Consider the following 20,073-nt stretch of genomic DNA (forward strand, 5'->3'; position numbering starts at 1 on the left):
TCTCTCACCCTCACAGAACAACACAAACATCCAATTTCCCAGGGGAGGGGAGAGTGTCAGGCCTAGTTATCTATCAAGAGGGTGAAAACATGAAAGCAAGAATGTTCCAGCACCGCAGTGGCAGAGGTGGGATCCAACCAGTTCTCACCACTTCTCTAGAAGTGGTTACTAATTTTTTCTGAGTGCCGAGAAGGGGTTTCTAAAGCAACCTCCCTGCCCAATAGGGACTGGAGGTGCGTGTGTGCAGCGGCACCACTGTTTGAATCCCACCACCATCGGAACCTGTTATTAAAAACTTTGGATCCCACCACTGCGCAGTGGTAACATATAGCAGGCAAAGCATATATATCTAAAAGCAGTTACATTGACAGGAAGGCATCTCAATCACTTAGATACAATCACCTTCTGCATATTTTATGCAGCTCGGACACGAAGTCAGGACTGCACCCCAATCAACTAGGTGCAATCCCTGACATTTTGGAACAGAAAGCCATGCACACATATAGAGAAACAGTAAAAATTCCACTCAAAGTAAAATCCTTTAAAACGGACATTCAAAACCACGGAGGGTAGGCATTGTGGTAACTTCCATCTTGTTACCCTACTGCAGCCAAATTGCGATGCATGTCTGGATGGGTTTGTGTGGCCTCTCCCAAAGAGAAGCTGAGAGTTATTAGCATAAACAGACTCATTTTATGAACCTTGTTCTAGACAACCAAAATAGTTGGCCACAAAAATACAACTTGCGCTGACAGAGTCAAGTCTGAAGATGTTCTTCAGCCGACGTCCAGCATCAAGGTTCATGCACAGATCAGATATCCAGCATTTCTACTTTTTATCAGGTGTCTGGGCAACATGTCACAAGGTTGCACACATACATTACAACCATGTGACCATGACTGCCATCCCATCAACGCTCCTATGAGTAAGTTGCATTGAATACATTTGACTTGGTTCTGAGCAGACCTGCTCAGCTTTGATCTGGATCACTGAGTGCAGCCTGATTATGTGGGTTGAAGTGCAATCCTAAACACAGTAACACTGTTTTAAGTCTGTTGAAATTAGTGGCGTTAGAAGGTGTGAAGTCTGCTTACCACAGAACTGCAAAACACTTTCCTGAGCACAGCTAAATACTTATAACAAACTTACCGTAGATGAACCTTTTTCAGAGCATGGGTGCATGGAATCCCTTTTGATCCCCCCCCCAAAAAACACAGAACAGTAATATGAAAGTCAAGAAATCCCACAACCTTCAAGAGGACCTTGCACATTAACAGAGGGTTCTGTCACCCACCAGTAGCACCGAGCCTGACCGACACGAGATTTAGGGGATCAAACGGAAGAGAACTGAAACTTATTTTGCAAATTTGCAGGTGGTTGTTTGGGAAGAGAGGTCAGATATGAAGGAGCCACTGACTAGGTATTTGCAGCAAGATCCAGAACGCAACAGCCCTCTTTATATAGGGTGGCCACCCTCTGAGTAGGGCCTGGAGATCTCCCATAATTACAGGTGATGTCTGGATCACAGAGATCAGTTCCCCTGGGACGGCTGCTTTGGAGGTGGACTTTATGGGATTATGCCCTGCAGTGGTCTCTCCTCAGACTCCACCTGTAAAAACTCCACGAATTTTCCAACTGGAGTTGGCAACCCTATCTTTATACCCTGTGTGGCTTGCACATTGCAGCACTACGTATTTTCTCTCACAAGGAGAAGAAACAATTGCTGACCTTGCTGTGAGCATTCTCAGACTTCTAAAAAGATGTGGAGAAAGAAAGCCTGTCTATTGCATTCAGATACTTTTTTTTTTTTTTTACAAAAATGCAGCTGGGTAGTCAATCTTCTTATGAGGAATTGCCCATACAGACATAAAAAAGCAGAGGAAGATCTCACATAAAAAGAAAAGGGTGGACTACTCTCACACCTTTCGCCTGTGGTTACTAACCTCATGCAAGGCCTAAAGCGTTCCCTAAATTGCATCTGACCTCCCGATAATAGATATCAGTTCCCCTGAAGAAAAATGCGTGCTTTGGAGGATGGACTCTGGCACTGAGGTCCTTGCCCCCCTCCCACCCCAACACTCCATCCCCCCCCCCAAATAGAATACATTGACATTCAGCCTTTTTTAGCAAGGGATCAGGGCCGTGGTTGCTGTGGATTCCCCTCCTGAGGATTCCCCCCCCCCATTCAATGGCCCACTCTTCTCTCTAATGCAGTATACAGCAAAAAAACCCAAAACCCAACAAAGCATAAAACACACACATACACAAACCCAGAAACAGACAAACTGGTGAGATGGAGGTGGGCAAGTAGCTTCCAACTGCAAAGCAAGTCTCTGCAGCCAGCTTTTCCTACCACCTCCAAGGCAGGACCGTCAGGTAAAGACCCTGACACTTCACATTTTTGGTCATACCTGGCTGTTCAGTACCTGGGGGCAGAGGAAAGACAAACTCAGCCAGATCTTCCTCAGCTGCTGTTAGATAGGAGAAGACATGTTAATCTCTGTTCCTTTAAGGCGGCAAGAGATTGCTTTTAGCCTGTAGCATGATAAAGCTTTTCAAGACAATTCCCTGCTGTTCCAGTTACTCACGCTCCATCTTTCACGCCTCAGGGACAACAAATTATGGAAGGGTAGCACTGTTAGTCTGTTGCAGCAAAAACAAACAGAAATTCTGTGGTGCCAATTTTTATTCTGCCAGAAGCTTTTTATGCACTGGAACTCAGTTCCTCAGATTCATTAGGCAGATCTTTTGTTGGCAGTCTCTCCCTCTCTGGTCTTTAGCATATATGTGTGTGCTTGTACTAGGACGGAGAAGTTGGCAACAGCAGGGTTAAAAGGCCATGAAAGGCAAAATACTCAAGGTGTGACAATTTTACAATTCAAGTATAAACAAGAAAATTACAGTGGCTATTCACAGTAACTGGTGTCACAATAACTAGCACAGAGGTCCCCTGTGAACACGTTTCCTAATATCTGCCAAGTATTTTAGAAAGTGGGTGGAGCCAGATGCAGCTTTTGCTCAGCAGGGCTTCTCATTGGCCACTGGAGATCTGATTAGCTTTGCAGATTTTTGAACACTTGCTTTGGAAGCAGCTGCCCCCACAATACAAGGATCTTCCCTGTGTTACTGAAGATAAATTACATATACACAAGAAAATATTTTAAAATGATACAATCCTTTTAAAAGACATCCTGTTCAATAGACTTTCAGCCTGAAATATTGAAGAGTTAGTATTAAGAGTTTCGCATGGATTTACTCCCTGGCATTCTGTGCTTGGCTCCGCTTCCTGCAGCAACAACTTTGTGGCTACTGCAGCAAACATTGTAGGGTTGCACCCACCACCACCTGACAGAATTGCAAAGCAACTCACAGGCTCAAAAAGGTTGAGGACCCCTGCCCTAGCAACACAGTACAGTTGCCAATCTTTAAACTGGTATCAGTTTGCTCTGCAGGGGCAGAGGCGTAGCAAGGGGGAAAGCGCCTGGTGCACTGGTGTGTCCTCTGCCCCATCTTGCCCCCACCCCAGAATACCCTGCCCCTGCCATACCCCCACAAGGGCATCCGCCCGGTGCATTCTGCCCCCCAGTTCCCTTGAAGCTACGCCTCTGTGCAGCAGTCGTCAGATGAATGTGTGGAGGTTCATGCTGTGAATGTCTTCAGCTGCCTAGTTCCACATATTAAACCTCAACGAATGGGATACAACGTCTCCCCTTCCCTAAGCCAGTTGGCAATCTTTGAAACCACAAATTAAATACCCCATCAAAATGGCCACCCTACTGGGTTTACTAACACAAACACAGTCATTGTGGCATACTGTTGGAGGGTGGACATTTGGCAATTACTTCATTTGTACCATGGCCTTTCTCCCGGGTGGGAATGCAAAATGGCTGACATTGCTCTCCTCCATTTTTATCTTGTGAAGTACGCTAACTCACCAAACAAACTTCCATGCCAAAATAGGAATTCAGACCAACAACAATAACCATAACATGACACCGTTTCCCCCTTACTTCTATTCAGATGATGAAGCAACCTTGCTGAAGTTTAATGTATTGTCGAAAGCTTTCACGGCCGGAATCACTTGGGTGCTGTGTGGTTTCCGGGCTGTATGGCCGTGTTCTAGCAGCATTCTCTCCTGACGTTTCGCCTGCATCTGTGGCTGGCATCTTCAGAGGATCCTCTGAAGATTCCAGCCACAGATGCAGGCGAAACGTCAGGAGAGAATGCTGCTAGAACACAGCCATACAGCCCGGAAACCACACAGCACCCTTGCTGAAGTTAATTAAGTCATGCTGTGGATGGGAGCCTACATGGGAATCCTGTGTAAGATGGTTGCTTCCGGCGTTATGTGGGAGGACAGACTAGATGACCCCTTTGAGACTGTATGAAGACAGAACCCCCCCCCCCCATGGGGCACTGTGGTGGAACACCCATTGCTGCCCTCTTGAACAGTGTTAGGAAGAAACCTGAGGAGAAGAAGAAGAAGAATGCAAGGATTCCCAGTCTAGCAGATGAACAGAGAGAACGAGAAAACAATCATAGCACTTATTGAATGAGAAACTACTAGAAATCTAATTTAAAAGTATGTCACCTTTTGTGAGAACTTGTCCCTGCAAATCCTGCCCTTTGTTTTCTGCTTGTTTATTTCCACTGTTGAGACACATGGCAGATTACAAAATATAGAACGCCTGCCATTTCAAACTAACAGCATAAAGTAACAATAAACAATGCAACAGAACTAGGGTCACATGCGTGGGAAACGATGCAAACAAAGATTGTCCGAAGCATAACGTGTCAAGACACAGAAAAGGAGCTAAAAGGAAGAAGACAATTAAGCGAAAGGAAGGTTATACACACAAGACACTTTATTTATTGATTGATTGATTGATTGATTGATTGATTGATACATACATACATACATACATACATACATACATACATACATACATACATACATACATACATACATACATACATACATACATACTTTGGGCTTCTATACCGCCCTGTCCCCGAAGGGCTCTGCAATACTCTACAACCTGGTTTCCTTATAAAGGCAACCTTTGGAGTTATTCCATTGTTCCAAAGTTCTAATCTCCTCATAGAAGTGCCGTCCTGAACATTTGTGGTTTGCACATTCTGTGGGAAGTATTCGGAGCCTTCCTGCCATCCCCAGGCAGTTCCGGAGAATGTCTATGAATGAACAGTTGATGATTTTGCCCATCTGCAGGGTGGCACTTTCAGAAGATTTTGCTGAAGTGCTGCATGGCAAAAGCATAGCAGGTGCGTGCTTCTGTAAGTATGTGGGTCCAAGGCCATGAAATGCATTGCAGGTGATTACCACATACTTCAGTTGAACCTGGTAATTGGTCACTAACCAATACAGTGACTGTGGAATAGGTGTGGCACGCATACTTTGAATAGCTCTGGACAGCAACTGAGCTGTGACATTCTGCACTAGCTGAAATTCCTGAGTTGTCTTCAAGGGCAGGCCTATGTAGAAGACATTGCAATAGTTTAGCCTTGATGTAACTATAGCAGTGCTGAAAAATCTTCCCATTCCCCTCTCCCCCACCCTTCAATTCCAAACAGCTTCCCCTCCCAAAAGCTATTAGTATTAGATACACAGTTTTGGTGATATAGAAAAGTATCTTCTAATTTTTTTCTAATAATTTTCTGGTCTTTATTGGAAAGGGGACCCACCCTCCTGAGTTTTTGACTTTATTCCCAGATTAAGTGAGTGGGAAAGGAGAGAGGGTTTCAGTTGTTCTTGTACAGGATTCCATTTTTATTACTAGTCGGCCTGCATTTTGAGATACACCCAATTTCCAGGTTGGGTGGTCAAAGTGGACAAGGGTTTTTCTGTTGAAACACCTTGTTTTTTTTGTACCTTTTACTTAATTCTGCAACTGGTGCTTAACTTTTTTGTTAATTTTTTTTTGTTCTCTTTGTCATGCCTGAATTCACACTGGTTGTTCTAGGTTACCTCGATGATGCCTCTTTAGACTTAGTTCCACCTGTGCAACTGAGCACATTGAGCAACAAGTGCTCTCCAAAAAGTTCAATCATCTGCGACGAGTTCCACTTTGTCCAATGAAATGCAAGCCTCGTTTAGGTCTTCTTTGTCTTCTGTGGTCTCCACACATTCCATGTTCCAATTCTTGCAGTCATTTTGGCACTTAGGATCGAGCTCTGCATCAGGCACTGGACTTCCTTTCAGCTTTCATCCAGCCATGTCATAAGAGATGAGCTGGCCTGTTCACGCCGAATTTGGTGATTTCGATGAAGTTCACGTGTTGTTTCTGTAGCAAGTAAGGTTTCGAAGCGCTTTTGATGGCGCTTCTCCCAAGGATGGGGTGCTGACCCATCATTCAACCCTCCTCCTTTTGCAACCAGGCTTGGGACCGGCAATGGCGGAGTTGATGCCTCTTTATGTAGTCCAATACCATTATGCACAATTCTATATTCCCAATACTCTCTTGTATTTCTGGCAGCATTGTAATGGTATTTTTGGTATAGTATTTTTGTTTTACTATTGTATTTTTTAAAGTCTCAGGTAAATGTCTGGAGAGTACCTATATACATGCATCAGATAAATATACCTCATGACCTTGGATAGAATCCATGCATTCTTTAGGAATCTTACAGTGCAGCGGTTCCCACTTTTTTCTTTTGCGTACTCCTTTGCAATCCATTTCCCCAAATTGTATCCCCATATTAGCAAACCTATTACATACTTTTTTCTTACTCCCAAGTTGGGAACCATTGTTATAATGCAGTATTTCTGAAACATCATTCTACATTTGGTATCTGGAATCAACCAAAGCAAAAAATAGCATTTTTTTCAAATAACAAAATCCACACAATACCTTTCATTAGGGTCAAAACAGTTAATACCCATGTGGATGAGAAGGGCAGGTAGTTATTAGTTGTAGACTCCAAATAGTGGGTTTTCTTTTCATGTTTCTTTTTTCTAGATGTACATTTTTTCTTTTCTTTTACTAATTTTGTACATAGCCAGGACTTCTGTGTAGCACACTAGCTATTGCATTTTATTTACATTATGCCTAGACTCTAGAACAATAGAGGTTGATAGCAAAGCAATTATCATATATTATGTATTATGGTATTTAGACAAGGTTTGGGCTATATTTTTATTTTTATTTTCTTTCTGCTTTTGCTATTTTTCATTTTGGACCACTTCTTGACATAGAGTGGAAGTAAAGTTGTAAAGTTGAAACTCTTAAAATAATGTATAAGGATATGTAATTTCTCTCAATACCATTGAGTGGTATTTAATCTTATTCCATAGAACAAAGAAATGCATTGGCTTAAAAAAAACTAAATAAAGATTAAATGCAGGGAATAAAGGAAGGGCAGATACGGTGCCAACTACATTCCAGTTGTTCTGACCAATGAAATGTGCCACGGCTTTTGTTTTCGGCAGAGAAAGAGAAGTTTGCATTTATCCTGTAAGGAGACTCAAGACGGCTTTCCTTTCCTCTCCGACAACAGCGTTTGGAGGTTGCTTGGGATCAACGCTGTTACTTGCAATATGAATGAAGGCGCAAACAAACAAACAAACAAACAAACAAACAAACAAACAAACAAACAAACAAACAAACAAACAAACAAACGTTTCATGCAATGCATATCCGGGAGTTGCAGCCCCCGCATACAGAGAATTCACGCCAGGAATAATTTCTCTATCGAGCCGTTGTGCCAACGCCGCTGACGGACCAATTCTAGCCTCCGTTTCGGTCATGACGTCATGAGCCCGCAGGCATCGATTGGCCAAGATCCCTCTCCTCGAGCGTGTCTCAGCCCCTTCAACTGTGGAAGGCCATAGAGTTAGCCCAGGCCGCTTCCAGAGCGTCGCGGACACCGCTCCCGGAACAAGCTGGGGACTGTCTAGAGATATCGCTCTATGGTGCTGGGGGAGGGTGTACGTTAATACCGGGAGGGAGAAGGTGCGGCAAGATGGCGGGATCAAAGTGAGTGGCTTCTGATTCAGGGGCTCCTTGTGGGAGGGGGTGGGAGGGCGTGTATCTTGGCAGGATTTGGAGGGGAAACGCAGGGCAGGAAGGTGCCTTGCGGGTAGGGCAGTAGGTGCTGTCAGTGCCAGCGTGGGTGGGGATGGCAAGCACATTGCCTTGCCCAAGGTCCCTGACGTGGACTTAAACAACCTGCCTGGCAGGTGCCCCAGTCCTGGGCTTATGTATGCTCCGTACACATTTAGCAACTTTCTCACTCCATACACATCTAGCAGCTCCATTCATGTGTAGCAGCTGTGTCTCGCCATGTAGCAGCTGCATACAAGTATAGCCCTTTGTCACGCCATACACATGTAGCAGCTCCATACACGTGTAGCAGCTTTGTCAGTCACACCATACACATGTAACAGCTTTGTCACTCCATATATATGAAGCATGGATAGTGCTTAGTATTCTCTATCACTTGCAGTGCTCAAAACACATTGCAGTCATTGTCACGTTACCCTTCACAACAGCCCTGTCATGTAAGCCGGTGCTATTCTCCTATGACCTGTGCATGTAGAGTAAGCTGCACCACCTTCAGGCTAAATTCACCTGGTGAGCTTGTAGCAAAGATGAGAGTAAAACTGGTGATCTCCCAGATTAGGTGCACCCGCTCTGATGATAGCTTCTGAGGCTCGCCAGGGTCCAGCATGAGATACTCAATCCATGCTACTGCCTGGGTGCTCCACGTTGAAACATGAAAGAATAATAATAAAAAGAGTGACTCTGAGGATGTGTGGAGTGCTTTTTTCTTGCTTTTGAGAATATTCATGCATGAGAAGTTCATACTGGGTCTTATGTATCTATGTAATGTGCATATTAAATTTACCTTCAATAGAATGCTACATGATGCTTAAAATGACACATTGTGCGTTGAATCCGGTGTTAATTATGTCCTTGTATATGTTCAAATATTATACAAAAGTCACATAGGTGCTGTCTCTGTTGTGTGTGAAAACCCTCTCAAAGTGCCACTGACGGCTGACATCCATCTGTGGGCAGGTTGGGTGTCAGCCAGAGGAGATGCTGTTTAGAAGTTAAACAGGTCCAAGCCAAAGTTTCTACTGACTTTTGCTTTATGGAAAGTATTTATCTAGATTGCTTGTCCACCATATCCCCGGGAAAGATGAAGGAAATACTGACCTCTGCTGTCTGTGTGGCTGGTTGAAGAGGCTATTGATGGGTCAGGTGGGGTAACATGATGAGAAGACCAGAAAATCTCCACTAGTTTCATAGCTAGCACTTGTGTAATAGCTTCAGCTAACACATTCTTGGCAGCTGAGGCAAGTGTGTACCTGAAAACAGATAGATGGTTTGGAGAGGGACGCGGGTCAAGTAAGCAAGAGGCTGGATTCCTGCCACATGCACTCCCTTTCCCTGACACATTCATAGTCTTTTAGAGCAGGCTTCATTGGGTGCAATCAACTATGGCCCCTTCTCCTTGAAAGAGCTTCTCAAGTATTAATGCTGTCTTAGGTTGGTCAGGAATGAGTAGTTTGCCTCATGCTCCTTTCCAGTCAATTAAGCCTCTACATTTGGTTTGGGGATATCTTAGACTGGAAGAAAGATGGTATTGACCTGATTCTTCTGTATTTAGGCAAAGCTCAAGCGAATATGGATATTGTGTATTTTGGGGCAACTTTGTTAAATGGCACTGCTGGATGCCATAAATGCCTTTTCTGTGATTAAAAAAAATGGCATTGTGGATTAGACCAGAGACAGATCTAGTCCAGCCCTTAGTGTCCAAGTGTAACAATTGGGGCACCTTGGGATTTGGGGAGCTTTGAAGCAGGGCATGACAGTGCTGGTCAGCTGGTATTGCTTGTCTTTAAGATATGGTTTTTCTGTACATTCCTTGTCTTTAGGGAGACACCATTCTTATCTGTTCTCCACAGGCATTCCATAGGTATGTCCTCTGTGTCTAGGCTTCGAAGTCTGGTATCATGTGACAGGATCCTCTTGTGTTTGTGTAGAACTTATTTTGTTCCTTATCAAGGTTGCGTATGCTTCTGTTTGGTTTTGCCACTCCTGAGAAGACATCATCTATTTCTGCTTAGCTGCTGCCAGCCAAATGCACAACTCCCACCCTGCATTAGCACAGAGCTCTGCATCATTGTCTTCAATGACTCATTACCCTGTGTCAAAAACTGCAGCGTTCCCGCTCACTTGCCTCAGCTACTTCGTTGTGTATTGCGAGGTTTCCAGTGTTGTCTCCAGTTCTAGATTTAGGCTGTGTGAAGAAACTCTTGAGAAACCCATACTTCCCTGGACCCTGTGGGGAGGCTTGGGCTGAGTCAGTAGTTCAGTGGAACTACGCTTCTATGGAGGAGGGGAGTGCAAATGCAAGAAACTTTCAGCCAAGGCTGTATTATGTCAACAGTAGCTTCCCATAATGTCACTGCCTCATTATCACCATGGGGAGGGGAGATGGTGGAAACTTGCTTACACAATTACCGTACCTCTCTCTGCTGTCTGTTCCCAGCGTGTAGCTGGATCTGCAGTCAGTGCTGGTGTGATTCTACAGCAGTTATCGATTTATGCTCAGTTTCTTCTGACTTTTTTTTGGGTTGACACTATGGCAGAGTTATTGCCACAGACTTAACGTGTCGTTTTTGTGGAGACAAACTGTTTCTTTAAACCACTGTATTTTTATGGAAATGGAGAACCACAAGCTTCTGAGAGAGACAGAAGTGTGTAGCGAGTAATGGGGCTGCCAGAAAGAGAAACCAGGGAAGAACTTGGTATACGTACCAAACCTTGCAGTCTCTATAGAGAGTAGTGGGTGTAGGGTAGGGTAGTGTGTGTGGTGTATAGTTCATGGGCAAGATGTCTCCTTTTGCCTATTTCATTACCAAGGGTTACATGAATAAAAGTTCCAGAACCAAAAGAGCCACATTACTATTGTATGTTATGTGTGCCACCCTACCAAACACGTATGTTCAAATAATGTAAGATATGATTAATATTGCATGTGATAACTGTTTAAATTACTGCAGTGCCTCTGTATATGTACAGTTCTTACTCCCCACTACTGCTGAACCTTAGCTAGCCTGTGTGTTTCTGAAATGTGATACAGCAAGTCAGTCGAGAGTGAGGTTGCCAAATTGCCTGGAGAAGGACCAGCTGGCTGTGGAGAGAGAAACCATTACCACCCTTCCACTCTTCTCCTGGGTGGCTTCTGTGATGGTTTTGCTTTCTCTCCTCTGCAGTGAGCTTGCTCACTTCCTGGCCATTGCTGCGGTCCTGGGAGGAGACCACTGGGGCTGCAGAGAAACAGGGGTCAGGGTGGAAAGGACAGATGCTTTACTTCCATCCCAAGGCCTAACCCAGAAACTATTTAGCTCATTTTCCTGTAACACAAGGCTGGTGCCACTTTGGGGAAGAGCCACATGTAGTGTGTTGCAGAGCCACTGAATATTGGTGCACCAGCAAGACCTCCTCTCTGGCGACACGTGATGTGCATGTCTGCCAGGGTATGTGCATGGATCCTTTGGAACAGTATTGTTTACATCTCAATTGGTAGGGAATGTTGCTATTTGTACTCCTTGCTGCCTGCTGAAAGTGTCATCCCTCTAATAACCTCTGTCCATTCACAGAACTGTGTCTCTTCCTGTGCTGTTTCTGTCTGTGCTCACCTGTTGCTCTGTAGTGCTCCTTAAAGCCTAGGCAATTTGGCATGGGTCAGGAATCTCTAGAAAGCCAACCTCCGTCCTTCCCAGCTTCCTTTGTCTACAGTTCCAATGCACACTTGACTACGAGCCCAGCTATTTCCCCCCCTTTGGAGTCATAATTTTTGACCTGTAATTAGGGCCTGCTGCCGCCTTAAGATACGTTGCATGTTAATGAATTTGTTTTTCAAACAATATCCTTTCACCTTCTCTCAGAAGTCTTTGTGGGGGAGGGGGCGTGTGCACGCAAGAATTTGTTTTTTATTTGGTGTCCAGTTTTTGGTTGGCCTGACCTTGGTTTTTTATTTATTCTCTTGCAGTTTCCCAAACACAACCCACGAGATGTTCAACATCACCTTTCACACCACGGTGGCTGTCACCACTAAGCTGGCACTGCCCATGCCGCCTAAGCCAATCCTTCCAGTTGAAACTGGGGCCCAGGCTCAACAGGAGGAGCAGTCGAGTGGCATGACGATATTCTTCAGCCTTCTGGTGTTAGGTGAATGCGCATTCTGCCCTTCCCTGTTGATTATTTTTGAGTCTGTTCTGGAGCGTGTAAAGCAGGATATTGGTTAGGTGATGTGCCTCTTTCAGCATTTACAGAAGAATTTTGAGAATGGGCTGCCATTACAGGGTTGGATAAAGACTAAGTTGGAAGTCTCCACTCGTGCCTCATTTCCACTGCAGATCCCGGATGTTTCTGTACAAGTACTCCCATTCCACCAGGAGCATTCCTTGGGGGTCAGTAGTCTGCAGACTTTGGTTGAAGGCAGGAAAGTTCACTGATGGAAAGTTTTGTTTAGCTCCAATGTGCCCAAACTAACATTTTGAGAAAGACTCACAAGCATGGGCATTTGGGGAAAGATGCTGCTTTCTAACTAGCTGCTTTCAAGTAACTAAATTCCGCAGGGCCTGTAAGACGGAGCTGTTCCGCCAGGCCTTTGGGGAGGCTAGCCGTTGATAGGGGCCCCCTCCATATACAACATCAAGTGGATCCTACCGTCTCTTCCCCTCTTCCCCTTTTGGGGTTAGAGGGAACTGATAGCAGATTTCATTCTTGTTTTAATGCTAATTTTAATGCTGCTTCAAGACGAGATAGGGTTTATATTTTAATTATTAGAGCCTGTATTTATTGAAATTGTCGTTTTAAATTGTTATTGTGCTCTATCTATATGTGTTCACCACCCTGAGCCCTCCGGGGGAGGGCGGTCTATAAACCCAATAATAATAATAATAATAATAATAATAATAATAATAATAATAATAATAATAATAATAATAATAATAATAATAATAATTGAGTGCCATCAAGTCACAGGCAGCTTGTAGGGACTCTATAGGATTTTCAAATTAAGAGACATACGGAGGTGGCTTGCCATTGCCTGCCTCTGTGTACCAACCCTTAGTTTTCCTTGGCGACCTCCCATCCAAATACTAACCACGGCTGACCCTGCTTAGTTTCCAGGGGCAAATAAGCTTAGGCTAATCTGGACTACTAGAACTGCTGCTGCTTTCCAAACTGGAGTTTGTTTCCTTTGAGATTGACATCCTTGCTCTATACAGTGCGTGCAACAAATTTAAACGGGAGAGCACTAGAGTGCCCTCCCAGCAAATGCCTAGAGCAGGGGTAGGGAACCTGCGGCTCTCCAGATGTTCAGGAACTTCAATTCCCATCAGCCTCTGTCAGCATGGCCAATTGGCCATGCTGGTAGGGGCTGATGGGAATTGTAGTTCCTGAACATCTGGAGAGCCGCAGGTTCCCTACCCCTGGCCTAGAGCCACCCTAATTTTCACCCTTCCAAGAAAATCTGTGGTTTTGATGGTGTGGTGGCCAGCCAATAATATGTGTGGAGATTCGTTTCTAAAAATGGATTTTGCTGACCAGCTGTAATGTGCTGGGCTTCCAAATTTTGTCTGCCAAAATAGTTTCACTACCCCTGTTCACAGTTAGAATCATAGAGTTGGAGGAGACCCCAAGGGCCATCAAGTCCAACCCCATGCAATACAGGAACACATAATTAAAGCACATAATCAAAGTTACTATTGTCTCACCTGGGGCTTGAATCATCCCCAGCACCTTCTGAATCCCCTCCCTTTCAGAATCCCACCAAATGCCAAAAGAATTTCCCTTCCCTGATTTTGTCTGTCTATCTTGCAGCCAAATCTCCATTTCTTGAGTTCATAGCCCCCCCCCCATTTTTTTCCTCCAGCCTGTATGTTTTTGCAAGTTCCACACACTTTCTTGACAGCTACACTACTCATTTAAACTAAAAGGAGAGGTTGAGGCTTGTGACTTGCAGTGGCAGCCACTGGCAGGTTCGTAGCTATGTCTTACTAAGGGCATTCCTGACTCCTCCCTCATCTTGTTTTATCTACTTGTACAAGACCTTTATTTGCCTGCAGGGATATGTGAATTGAGTAGTTCTCCCCCACCCACCACCCATCAAGTTGCAGCTGACTATGGCACCTCCATAGGATTTTTAAGGCATGAAACATTCAGAGGTGGTTTGCCTTTGCCTGCCTTTGCATAGCGACACAGGACTTCCTTAGCAGACAGTATCTCATCCAAGCACTGGAGCCAGAGCTGAGCCTACCTAGTTTCCTGGGCTGTTTAGATCAGGGTGGTATAGGCAGGTTTATTTCCTTTAAGTTAATCATAGTCTGCCTTTCTTGTTGAAACTCAAGGTGGATTACCCCATGTGAGTCAGTGCAATACTTATAATTGAAGTAAGAGCGCTAGGATTACAGAAATCTGAAAACAAAGCATAAATTTTATGAAGTAAGAGCACTAGGATTACAGAAATCTGAAAACAAAGCATAAATTTATGTTAACAGTGCCAAAAAGTGGACTTACACAGGTAGGTAACAGTGTCATAATTACAAGATAATACTCTGTCATGGCAGAAAGATAATATATACAATACACAGCTTTGCACACACTCCCGTTCTCTTCATTAAATCACATTCTTGAACCATTACATCATAATATAGTCTCTATGAAAATAGAATGAAAATAACCCCTTGAACAGTTCATTTTTTATATAGTTTCTACAATGCTGGAAGTATAGGGGGCCTGCTTGACCTTCTTAAGGAGGCTAGTCCACAAAATGCAGGCCACCACAGAGAATGCCTGTGTTATCCTGTTCACTGATGCCCAAGAAAGTAGACTAGACTGATCTAGACTTTTAGCTGCCATAGCTGACTGTGTTTCCCCAGAGCAGTCAGTTCCTGATCACCAGCTAATATGGCTGTTCATCTGGTGGCATTTTCTGCTATAAAACAATACTGTTAACTTGCTCCTTCCCAGAAATATGCACTCTCCTGACTGTTTGTGGTGATGACACCTCTGCTCTAGCCTGTGGGGTGGCGGTTGCCTGTGAAAACCCCCAGTAGTGTCATTCTATGGGAAGTCTCTGTTATCTTGCTTTAATCCCTACAAATCCTAAGGGCACACCTAACCTGTAGCTGCTTCCACTCACAGCTGAGCACTGCTTTCCATGTGTGTTTGGGAAAAGGCCAGGTGCATTTTCTTGTGGGGCGTCTCCAATCCTGTTCTGAGAATGTTGTTTATATTAGTCTGCTGTTCTTGCCAAGATTCAAATCTAGTTCCATAATGCAATAAAACAGTATGGTACATTCAATAAAAATACAATAAAGCTGAATGATAGAAAATTAGAGACCGGTGTTCTAAAAACAGATAAGAGGAATACTGCACGAAAGCAGTAATACAACACAGAACAATAAAGGCATAAAACTGAAGTATGAAATTAGAGGGCAGTGCAATAAAACAGTATTATATATCCAGCGGAACCTGGGTCAACAGGCATTAATTACAACCCTATTCCTTTTATTAAAACATAACCCCCCCCCCCCTTTAATGTACAGTCTGTGGAATGGTAGAGGTGTGAGAGATTTCCTGACGGCCTCTGCAGCCTCCGTGACTTTCAAATATCAGTCTCGTTTTTCCGTGGCTGACCCTCCCCCCCCCCACCCATGGCTGGAACCCACATCTAAAACTGCTGGTTTAAAGTCAGCAGTGTTGGATGTAAACATGAATTCGTACGGTGGTGAGAGGTCAATGTGAAGTCGTAGTGAGGATGGAGTGAGCTGTGGGGGCTTCCCACGCCCCTCGTGTTTCCACTGATGGATCCAGTCAGTGACCATTTCATCCATTTCTCCCTGCCTGATGTTGACAGGGTTGTGGCAGCTGTGAAGTCCATCATTTGCCCCTTAGACCCATGCTTGTTATGACTGGTGGGAGCCAATAGTGATGGTGTGCAAGCCCCCTTGCTGGACTTTATCAATCCTTGAGTTCTGGGATCTTTCCAGAGAGGCCTGGCACAACCTCTTCTCTACTGGTGGAGGACTGCCATAGCCATCTCTCTGAAGCCATCGACAAAATCACTCCCTGATGTCCTTTCCCCATTCTAAACTGGCCCCCAGGTATACCTCAGAACTAGACAGGAAAAAGCAGAAGCTTAACTGACTAGAGCAGGTTTGGTGGAGGACTTGTGACGAAGACACAAGAACATCCTATAGGTCGTTTATGAGATTCTATGGGATGGCGGTGAAGACGGAGTTTTATTCAGCTTCCATTGCATCCGCTAGCTGTCGCCCAGCACATTTGTTTAGTGTTATAGGTCTTTGAGTGGCCTCACTGAGGGATTTTCAAGTGTTAAGAATCTGGCAATCGGCTGTGAGGCATTTGAGAGCTTTTTTGGCAGATAAAATCTTGTTTCTCCTCCAGTACCTTCTCTCATGTTAGCAAATTGAAGTGAACCAGTGGTCCTCAGGCCCTACGTTGGACCAATTCAGCTGACAGCAGCTACTGCTTCCATTGCGTAATAAAGGTTCTCTTCAGGGTAAGGCAGGCACTTTTAGTTGGGTGGTTTTCTGCGGTGATGAAGACAACTAAGCCACAAACCCCAAATGGTGCACTTAGATCCATAACCTTTAGCATGTTAGCTGCCTTCAGGGCTGCGCTGAACCCAGTGCCTGGGTTCTATAAATATGTGAAGCACTCATAGAGGCTTTCACCAGTACAGCAGCAGCACATCTGTTCTGCTGATGTCCAGTAGTTGTACTCCTGTTACAAACAGCTTAACCTCATGCGGCTGATGTGTATGGTTACACCACTTCAGTGGCTCTTTGGTGTTTTTAAGAAAGGCTGACGATGGCGAGCTGTCGCTTCCCTCTCTCTGGCCGTTTCTTTGCTGTAGCAGCATTACGCAAAACAATTAGACATCTGGCTTTGCTGGCGATGCGGCGCTGTTTCACATTGTTTTGCTGGTGCAGCAACTTGTGCCCGTTTGCAAGTGGCGTTCCGTAATTGCCACGTTGCGGCAGTTAATTGTCCTGCACTCGGAGCATTTTCCTGCAAATGCAGCTGTGGATAGGATCAGGCTGTTAGTGTGTAGCGGCCAGGTGTTAAACAAGAACTACAGTGCCGATTGCAGCTAGGAAAATATTTCTGGCCTTTTCATCAGAACAGGTTCTGTTGCAGTGCACGGCATTCATATGAGGTTGATGAATTATGTTAGCGCCACCAAAGGTTGCTAAGAGCTAGGACGTGAAGAATATAGAGGCAACTGTCATAATTACTTTTGTACTTAAGCTTTGTGAAGCACGCAGGCCCCTTCCACACATGCAAAATAATGCAATTTCAATCCACTTTCACAATTGTTTGCAAGTGGATTTTTCTATTCTGCACGGTAAAATCCAGCTGCAAAGTGCATTGAAAGTGGATTAAAAGTGCATTATTCTGCATGTGCGGAAGGGGCCATAGCCATAGGTCATCAATGTTTGCTGGCAGGAGATCTTCCATGATCTGACTCCTTCATATCAGCATGGTTCTCCTTTGGATGGAATATGGATCAAAGCACTTCTGAAACTCTTACATGCTGATTGGGGACTCCAAAGTCATATTTGTATTGGTTTTATCAAGACTAAAATATCAACTCATGCAGGGGACTCTTGTCAGAGGAACACAGCTTTCCTGCCTCTCCCTTTCCACTGCAGCCAACTGATCTCCCCTAAACTGTGCTCCTGGGGGACAAGGGATCCTCAGGAATGCTTTGAGGAGCAAATAGGGAGTCTACAACAGGAAGATGGAATTGATGGAAATTGCCCGTGCCATTGCAATAGCCTGAATCCAACCCAGTGGAGATTGCACAGTAGTTCAGGACATCTTTGATGCACAGACACTGACTGTTTACCTTCCAGGCTGGATTGTCTTTTGTCAAGTCTGACAAGACCCCTCAGAAGTCTAGAAGCAATCAAGACTTTTGTCAGGTTCCGCTGACAGTAACTTACCTGAAGCTGGCTATAAAGAAATAGACCTATAGTCACTTGTGAGCAAAGAACTGAGAAATTCTGAATATAAACCTGAAATAAATTTGGACTCTGAAGCCAACCTGCACAATTTGTGGGCCACCTGAATAACAGTCCACCAAGGACTTGGTAAACTACCTGTTTTATTTATTGCTTTATTGAATTTGTGTCCCACTCTCTCTGCCAAAGTAGACTCAGTAGTGGCGACCAGAGGTGTTTTCAATTTTTATTTTACTGTTTTATGCTTGTTGTTTTAATATTTAGTTCAGTCAATTGTTTTTAGATTGTTTGCACCTCTCTTGAGTCTTACAGTGCTCAGGAGAAAGGCAGGCATAGAAATAGTCTAGATAAAACAAATAAATATAAAAAACAAAGTGTTCCTGTATTTGAAATTCATATTTATTTTAAATGTAATTAGATAATTGCACAAGTTGCTTGCATTTTGTTATTGCTACTGTTCTACCTGTGCCTCAATATTGTTTTGTTTCCCTTCCAGCTATCTGCATCATATTGGTGCATTTATTGATAAGATACAGGCTGCATTTCTTGCCAGAGAGTGTTGCAGTTGTTTCTTTAGGTGAGTATCCATTACCCAATGCAGTATTACTTCACTGGAAAATTGAATTGTACTGTCGTGTTCAAATTATCTAGGTAAAAGAGAATTTTTGACATTCTCTCCTTTCAGTGGTTCATCGCAGTCAGGTGATTGTGTTTTGTACACAGATTTGCTGAAGTGGAGGGAGGGAAAAGGGACAGGTTGTCGTCTGCGGAACAGTTGTCTGAGAACGGGCACCAATTTCAGCCTATCCTGAGAGCCCTCCGGGGGTGGGCGGTTTCTAAATCTAATGATAAATAAAAAATAAATAAATAAAAAATATGAGTGATATTTCAGTAAAGCCCTTCACAGAGCCGATCTTCTGTTAAACAGAGCATGAGCATGAGGAAGGAGCATTGAACATACATGAGCACACCTGAAGCTGATCCATCAAGATCCGTATTGTTTACGAAAATTGGCAGCCGATGTCCCAGGTCTCAGACAGAGATCTTTCCCATCACCTACTGCCTGGTCCTTTTAACAAGAAATGCTGGGGATAGCCCTTGGGATCTTTTGCATATAAAGCTTTGGTCCTGGGTGCTTGAGAAACCGCATCCGCTCACATATTTCTGCCCAGGGCACTGAGGTCAGAGTGGAAGGCTGTCCCGCCCCCTTTGGAGGCGAAGAAGGTGGGAGCAGCCCAGAGACCTTCTCCAATGGCGTACCGCTTATGGCATAGGTGTCAAACTGGTGGCCCTCCAGATGTTATGGACTACAGTTCCCATCATCCCCATACCAGCATGATGCTGGCAGTGGATGATGGGAACTGTAGTCCATAACATCTGGAGGGCTATCAGTTTGACACCTGTGGCTTATAGGGACATATTAACACTCTCAGACTTATTTTAGTCTTATTCTGGGCACATAAGCCATAGTGAAATGGACATTCCTTGCATCCCCAAGGTTCCTCTGACTGTCAGTATCTCACCTGGTTGCACATATTTTGTTCGATAACAGTCAGAAGGTCAAAGTAGGATTTGTTAATGGTGTGTTTCTCAGATCTCATTACCATCATTCTTCCTTGTTCCACATTTGCCTCTTACGAAGGGAGTCTAATTTAGGGGGACAATATCCCCAAGCATCCTGACATTAATATGAATTGTTATCCAAGCTAACATAATCTGCTGCCCTTTGACTGTCCTCAAAAGTTCTTATTGATCAATTAAAAGTCCTCGAGACTGAAAAATGAGTGTTTATATTGGGTCACGTTTATTTCATGTACTTGATTTTTAGAGATTTCCTTAACTAACTGGGATTTGCAATATGCGACGAGGCATTCAAACAAATTAGCTGTTTCCCTAACAAGAATTTGCTAATGGGAACTTGAATACATTTTTAATAGGCCGTTCTCTCTATACCAAATGTAATTTTGTAGCCTTATTTTGAAGCCTTATTTAATAAGAGCCTGCCAGGTCATCCAGCAATAAAATGAGAATTAGAGATG

At 44.1% G+C, this 20,073-nt stretch overlaps 1 protein-coding gene across 1 annotated transcript in view; it reads left to right on the forward strand.

Annotated features, from left to right (window-relative positions):
- The first annotated feature begins 7,947 nt into the window (after window positions 1–7,947).
- SLC9A8 (solute carrier family 9 member A8) overlaps window positions 7,948–20,073 on the forward strand; it is a 79,197-nt gene continuing 67,071 nt past the window's right edge. Inside the window, exons 1-3 of the mRNA XM_048498379.1 lie at window positions 7,948–7,994; window positions 12,025–12,203; window positions 18,531–18,611. Coding sequence (XP_048354336.1) covers window positions 7,981–7,994; window positions 12,025–12,203; window positions 18,531–18,611 — 274 coding nt within the window. The 5' untranslated portion in view covers window positions 7,948–7,980. The remainder of the gene's footprint in view (window positions 7,995–12,024; window positions 12,204–18,530; window positions 18,612–20,073) is intronic.

The sequence above is a fragment of the Sphaerodactylus townsendi genome, linkage group LG05, assembly GCF_021028975.2.
Source record: "Sphaerodactylus townsendi isolate TG3544 linkage group LG05, MPM_Stown_v2.3, whole genome shotgun sequence".
NCBI lineage: Eukaryota > Metazoa > Chordata > Lepidosauria > Squamata > Sphaerodactylidae > Sphaerodactylus > Sphaerodactylus townsendi.